At 44.4% G+C, this 7,656-nt stretch overlaps 1 protein-coding gene across 1 annotated transcript; it reads left to right on the top strand.

The window, feature by feature from the left end:
* Window positions 1–3,289: 3,289 nt before the first annotated feature.
* LOC109952093 (coiled-coil domain-containing protein 80-like) lies at window positions 3,290–7,648 on the top strand (the record flags this gene model as incomplete). The annotated part of the gene is made up of 3 exons (XM_020586960.1): window positions 3,290–4,948; window positions 5,176–5,373; window positions 7,614–7,648. Coding segments are annotated over exons 1-3 (918 nt in total), but the record flags the coding sequence as incomplete, so codon positions are not given.
* Between the last annotated feature and the right edge of the window lie 8 nt (window positions 7,649–7,656).

Raw genomic sequence — 7,656 nt, 5'->3', positions numbered from 1 at the left:
CAGGAGCAGATGATGTCTCTGGTCTCAGCAAAAACACTTGTGGTTTGTGTTGAAGGCGCCAGCAGCGTACACACAGACACATATATCCACATACGTACCCGCTCATACTTCCACAGAACTCTGCTGAAGTATGTACCACATGTGAAGTCATGTTCTGCTGAAGCAGTAGTACACATTAAAATACCAGACACAGCCCTGAGAAGTACAATGGAGAGACTGTGAGACACAGGGTGTTAGAAAGTGACAGCATGAGACAAAAGATAAGGAAGTTGGTGTCTGACTTGTAATAGCTTCAGCACATTAGTCCAGTAGTTTTTATGTCCCAGTCCTGCTGAGCCCCTGTAAATGAAGGCATATGAATATCATTAGGCTGTTTCAGTCATCTGGAGGCACTGCCCTTTTATTTCTAAGCAGGGCCTCTCTTTCAAGTGCTTCCATGCTGAAACCTAGTGCATGGATGTGGTCAAAGAGGCTGCTTCTGAAGCCTGTTGGCAGACCTGTTGGGAAACACAGCAGACACCAGTTAAAGGACGTTTCTTGATCTCTGTAATTAGCATGTTTAGTGCACAATATTTTTGGTTTGCAAAGTTCTGACACACCTGATAGGAGAATTGTCTGCTTCTAGTCTGTACATAATATTGTGTCAATAAAATATTAGTTAGTATTCTGTGTGTGTGTTGCAGTTGCTTGGATTGAGGATGTTCTTGTGAGTCTGAGCTTCTTTTGTCTTCACAGTTGCCTTCAGACATCTTTCCAAACATAAAGAATTCCTGTGCAAATGCACATAGATTTGTCTGTGTGCACCCATGTGCCGTGTACAGACAGGTGACAACTGAAAGAACGACCCAACACAGAGTCCCAGTGAGGTGCTGGGCCACCATGTGCCACCAAAACAGCTTCACTCTGCAAGTCTCTGGACACTCCTGGAGGGATGAACACCGTTCTTCCAGCAGATGTTCCCTCATGTGGTGTTTTGATGATGATGGTGGTGGAGACGCTGTCTAACACATCGCTCCAACATCTCCCATAGCTGTTCAACTGGGATGAGGCCTAGTGACTGGGAAGGCCACAGCGTCTGGTTCACATCATGGTCATCCTCATCAGACCAGTCAGTGACCCCTCCTGTCCTGTGGCTGGGGGGGCAACGTCATCCTGGAGGAGACAACTCCCATCAGGAGAGACATGTTTCATCACAGGACAAAGTTTGTACTGATTTGCAGTGACCTTTCCTCTGAGGGGACAAGTGGACCGGAACCATGCCAGAAAAATGCCCCCACAGCAATGGAGTCACCATGTAGGGGTCATCCAACCAGGTTTTCCCTTTAGTTTGTCATATGTCTTTAAATGTGTATGTGTGTAACGTGTCATGTGTCTCTCTCACTAATCTGCCAGCAGGCAGATAAAACAGAAGGAGAGTGCACAGGTCGAGGTGTAAGGTCAAAGGTCATTGCGTTTATGAATGCAGCACTACACTGCACAGGCTGCGTCATCAGGATGTTACTGCAGAGTGGGGCACAGTTTCCCAAACAGCACCTCGTATTTCCAGCAGGTCAGGCTGTGGCTGAGTTGGTGTTCAAGTTGAATCCAAATGTTCAAGTGTCAGCTGACGTGTAAGTTTGCTTCTGAGCTTCCTGAACAGAAACAGTTTCCCTGTGCTTCATATGTTTCTGTTATTGTGTGAAGCTGGTGACAGATGGAGATTTTGGTATGATCCCTGACTGTATTAAAGTTAATCATGTAGCTGGCTGCTGTTCATTTTACACACCGCTTTTATGTGTCATGTGAGATTTATCAGTACCTTTTGAACACAACGTCTCAGGAAGAGCTCAAGATGATTTTACACTCACCAAGAAAACCTGTGAGCACAGCATGTGAGATGCAGATGGTTGTGAACTTTGTGTGGGGTGTCAGGTGTCGTGAAGAGTTTAACAGGACGTGGGTGGTGCAGGAAAGCCAAAATGTTCTTTCTCAAATGTAGTTTCCTGATGTTTTCCTAAATCCTGAGCTGTGCCCTGATTAACTGCTACACACTAATACCATACAGCACATTTTTAGAGTAGACTGGTTTTGCATTTTGCATACATGAAGTTAAATTAATTAAAATGTAACTGGAAAGTGATGCAATATATGTGAAGATGGATGTCAGCCAAACTAGGTTTTTAATAAGATAATCCCAATTAAATCTAAAGGTAGGGTTGGTGATCCTGGAAAAACCAGCAAGAAGAAGCTCCATTGTGAAAGAAGACAACTGAAGAAATCTCACTCTTTCATTCTGACACTCCTTCAAAGTTAACTGCATCACAGTCCTATCTGTACACTTAGAGCTGACTACTGTCTGGCTCCCATGCAGAAAGAGTCTGTTCTGTGCGACAGTGTGGGACCTGCTGAGTGATGGCAACTTCACAAAATGAAGGATCAGGTTGACTGGATGAAGGCTGTCAGGGTCAGTGGGTCAGTATCTGTTGCATGTGTACCATGCACCACACAAACCATATGTTTTAACTACATCTTAAGCCTCTGCTGTGGCTTGTGCATGCACTCCTCTTGTGCACAATGCAGTATGTGAATTTGGGCTGGTCTCAAATACAGAACCATGTGGGTGGTTCAGCTTTATACTGCTTCTGGGCTGTGGTGGATAGTTTGTACAGTCCCAGTGTGATGGTGTTAATACACAGCTGACTCTCTCTAGTTCCTGTTGGAAGCTCTGAGACGAGAAGACTGTGGTCAAGTAGTGATTAGCTCTTTTCATGATGTGTTTGGTTTGAAGTGGATGGAGCTGGTTAAAAACTTTCCGAGGATCATTTAATAGTTTTAGCCTTATTGGTAGCATCACTCTACCAAAGGCTGCTTCTAATGCAGTGTTGTACATCACCACCAACAAATATGACTTGCAGCACTTACTGTAGAAAGAAAACTAAGAGAAAGTGAACAGGCAATGTGCTTATGGCACTACATAATATATTTTGTACAGACAAATGTAGGTGGGATTTATTCCTTTTTTGTGTGAATAAGCAGCTTTACAGTGTGAGTGGACGTGGCTCAGACCCAGTGGTGTACTTGTCTCTACCTAGGCCTTCATTACCAGCTAAACTAGGAAATGTTAGAGGAAATTGAAAGAGTGAAATGAAAGAGCAAAGACAGTTACTTCACTTGTATTATTTTGGCATTAAACAAGTAAAGGCAGCATGCATTTTAATTTGTTGCGTTTTTTCACTCAGAGTAAACGATGATCAGCCTGTAAGTTTAAATATACACCAGCAGCTCTCTTGGAAATCTAGTCCACCTGGGGAATGTGATGGTGGAGGAGGGAGGCGTTTGGGGCGTTTCTCTGTGGTCTTTAAAGGAGGAACTTGACATTGAGTCTCTTCCTGGTGGTCTGGCAAGTAGGACAACTTGTTTTACTCTCCTACTTATCAAACGTACTTTTTTCAGCTGACTATTATGTTGTGGTCCTGTGCAGCCTAGAAAACCACCCCAGCGCGGGGATAGAGGGTTTCCAAAGCCATTTCTGGTAAAAGGGGTGGTGTAGACTGAACTGGCAACCGACAGTCCCGGGCCAGGTTCTGACATTACGTCGCCGAGAGGACCGGAGGCTGAGGTTTGTGTGGACATTTGTGCGACAGCCTTCAAACTCAGTTTTGCCAGGGAGAGCCTGCGAGGAAGCACAGCCGCGGTTTCCTGTGCGCACTCCGTTTCCACCGAGGTCAAGCGTTGTCGGAAGGTTCTTCCCGTGCCCAGAAAAACTCCCCACAGCTTGTCAAATAAAAACAAAGCCCGAGGATTAATTGGACCAATACAGTTATTATAGTGACAACGTTAGCCTCGGTGTGTTTTGTAGATGTGACGTGATCCAAAACTTTTCACGGAATGACTCCATTTTCTCCCGGGTCTTGGGGATTTTCTTTAAAGTTTTGGGTGTTTGTGTAACAGGGATGAGAGGCCCATACACTTTGGATTTCCTGGGATTATACTTGAAAACGGAAGAGTTGCTGCTATGAAGTTCTTGATATAAGTGTTAAGACTCTTCTCGTCTTCGCTGTGTCTGTCAAAACAATAAGCTGACAGTGAAGTGGATTTCCTCAACAGAAGGTATGGTTTGAAAAAGAACAGTGGCAGATAATTATGTGCCGATTTTACACACTCTGTGTCTTCATCTGGAGTTAATTGACGAGCAACTTTAATGCGCTAAAGACGCGCCACGATCTCGGGTTCACTGCTGGATCTCCGTCGTTCCCTCTGTTTTTGATCTGACATCTCGCAACAATGAGGGCTTTTGTTCTCAGTGTGGTTGTGATGTATCTGCTAACATGGACAGGCGAAGCCGACAGACAGACTCATCTGAAGCGGGTGCATTTTCAAAGACGCGCAAGACTGGGACGTGCTCATCCGAGCGCAACGGACAGGGAGCCCTTCGTTGGACGTGTACGTTCTGGATTTGGTTCAGCAATCTCGGTGCACAGCCCCAAAAAGGGGGAAGATGTGCAGGCAGATGAGGGTGTTCCAAGGGGACTGGGGACTGTGCAGGGCAGCAGAGCAGGAGTTCAGGGTCTGGTGCCAAGGAGAGGGGTAGCTGGACAGATTGGCCTGCCCGGTCTGCCGGCCATGCAACAAAGTGACGGCGCTCCAGGAGCGAGAGCCAGGGTCGCCCGGATACCCAGCAGCGCTGGATCACCAAATCTGCTAGCCAGCTTTGCAGGGAAGAACCGCGTCCTGGTCATCTCAGCGCCTCATGATTCAGATGGCTACTACCGGCTTATGATGTCTCTTCTGAAACCAGATGTGTACTGCGAGCTCGCAGAGCGACACGTCCACCAGATTGTCATGTTTCATCAAGAGGACGAGATGGGGGGAAAGGTGAGGAGGATCACCACAGAGGGAAAGGTGATGGAGGAGCCACTGGACACAGCACTCATCCCCAGACTCATGAGCGTCCTCAAACTGGAGAAAGGTGATGTAGGGGTTCAGGTCCTGTGGGATGTGATGGGACAGTAGTTGGAGTATGTTTGTGTTGTTTACTCTATTAGTTGAAGGTGCTTGTACCTGATGAAAAGCCTTGGTCAAAGAATATCAACTACATCATGTCTGAATGTTGTGTGGCAACATGCACCTCTGGGTGAAAATATGACACTGTACTTGACACTATTCTAACCTGATCAATGGTGTGGTGACCTGCAGGTAAGTTTGGGATGGTGCTGCTAAAGAAGACCCTGCAGGTGGAAGAGAGGTACCCCTACCCTGTGAGGCTGGAGGCCATGTATGAGGTGATTGACCAGTCACCCGTGAGGAAGATGGAGAAGCTTCGACAGAAAGGCTTCGTCCAGAAGTGCAAAGGAGCGGGTGTGGAGGGTCAAGTGGAAGAGGGCACACTCACAGGTCAGAGATGGATTTTGTTGAGGTTATTTCTAAACCTTTTCCATAATTATCACAGGTGAGGAAACCACAAGTCACGCTTTGTCATTTTTGTGTGAACTGACAATTGAAATTGAAGGCAGCTTCTGAAGTGGCAGAACTCAAACACATTTTGTCTCTTGTCTCTAATGGGAGCGAAACAGTGATAGTTTTGGTTTTATTTGACCTCCTCCTCTCAGAGGCACGTTGTCAGCCCAGTGCAACAGGTTATGGTTTTCATGACAATAAAATACCACATTAAAAACATTCAACATCTGTTTCCATGAAGAGTAATTGTTCATTATTTAGTATCCCCAGAGTTTGTGACAGAACTTGTCTCAGCTACAAAATAGTTCCAGTGAAAACTTTGACAGTTTCTGTAGGTTGTCCAGAGTTGTGGAAACATGGTTGCTGGGATGCTGTTTGCAAGATAAATACATTTACATCGTGCATGGTGTTGGGGTATAGGCAGAAATGTAATGCTAGAGGCAAAAGCTGAAACAAACTAAATTACACTCACCTCTGTTGTTCTGGGGTGGCAGCAGATACCAGCAACAAATTCTGAGCAAATAAAACCAAAACTAACTGCATGGCTAGATGCCATTCTAGGTAAAAACTCTAGTTTTTAGTAACTTGGGTATCAGACCCTTTAAAAGGCAAATATCAGTACTGCCGTCATCACTTACCATATAATGATGTAGTAACAAAAAGGAAATTAGTTTGACATTATATCGTATTAATTGCCATACATTAGTCTAATTGCAGTTCTGTGCTCTGTCTCTCCAGAAGCAGCGAGCATGCCAAGCATCAATCTCCCTGGGCCAGACAGTGATCTCCAAACACAAGAACCTGCGCTACTACAGCTCCAAGGTCACCCAGATCACTTGCCAGACATTCTACGAGGTCATGTTTGATGATGGCTCCTTCTCCAACGATACCTACCCCGAGGATATAGTGGTGAGAATATATTTAATTAGACGTGTTATAAGTCACCTCCCAGGTGTGAGGTCAGATATTAAAACCCTGTCATTGCATGAGGGATTACCTATAAGCTTGTTTAAATACTTCTAAGTGGTGCAAAAAACAGTGGTGATCCAGAGTCATTTTAAATCACTTCTGTCATAAAGCTTTTTGTATATAGCATGAGACAATGATTTGTGGAAATGCCATTCAGATAAATAGACTATCAGAGGACTGCAGAGTTGTCATTGCAGCAGCAAATTATCACAAACATGACCATTTTTGATGAGTTGAAATTCATAGTTCTCTTTCAGTGGCTTTGTTTCATGTTTGACAGTGGGACTGTCTGGCATGGCCTCATCAGAAGCTCCTATTGCATTCTGCCAGAATTGACTGAAATTAAGCATGTCAGTTTGAGGGAGGGAAAAGACCCTTCCCCCAATAAAAGAGGGCAACAACTCTCACAGTCATTCAAAAACCTCAATTTGCTACCCGCAGAAGTTCTATCTCTTGAGCCAGCTGTCACTCCAGGACCAATAACACAGGCATTAAACCTGGTCACCTGGCGCTTCAGTCTTGGTGTGCAGTTTCTTGAGAGAACTGCTCATACTGGTCTGTCACCAAACAGTAGTTTGAGCCGCTGACTGTGAGTGAAAAGTGTCAGTGTGGGGTTACCATCTTTTAAACGGGGAGGGTCCCTTTCAACCTTGACACTGATACACTTGGTTCCAGCCAATCTTTGCTGGCTGAATGCAACAGGAGCTTCTGATGAGGTCACACCAAAGGCATTCCCAATGTGAGAAAGCCATGCATGCTTCTCAGAGAACCATGGTTATGTAAATAACCCAAAGATTTGTTGAGGTGGTCATGGAATTGGCGTGCTAAACATTGTTTAGGTAACTGATCAGCACAATCAGACATTTATGTGCATTACTTTATTAGTGAGGACATTCCACCCATTTGCGTACAGTCAAGATCCTCAACCTTAATTAACGTAGTGTTTTTTTTTTTTTTTTTTTTTTTTTTTTTTTAACATTCACAAAAAGCAGGAAATGTTTTAGTACAAATTATCATAAATCAGTAAAACATGTATGTTAGCTGGGAGGTTCCTTCTAAAAAAAAATCCAATTGGAAGTTTTCCCACTAGAATACATTTTGACAAACTATCAATATCGTATATTTTTTAGTATATTAGACTTATAATTTTGCACAGACGTAATATCTTTATATATGATCTGTGTGTGTGTGTGTGTGTGTGTGTGTAGACACACCTGTAGCAAGAAAACCAGCAAAAAAGATCCCAAGAAA

Source organism: Monopterus albus, unplaced genomic scaffold (assembly GCF_001952655.1).
Source record: "Monopterus albus unplaced genomic scaffold, M_albus_1.0 scaffold432.1, whole genome shotgun sequence".
NCBI lineage: Eukaryota > Metazoa > Chordata > Actinopteri > Synbranchiformes > Synbranchidae > Monopterus > Monopterus albus.
This window is presented reverse-complemented; position numbering and strand designations above follow the sequence as displayed.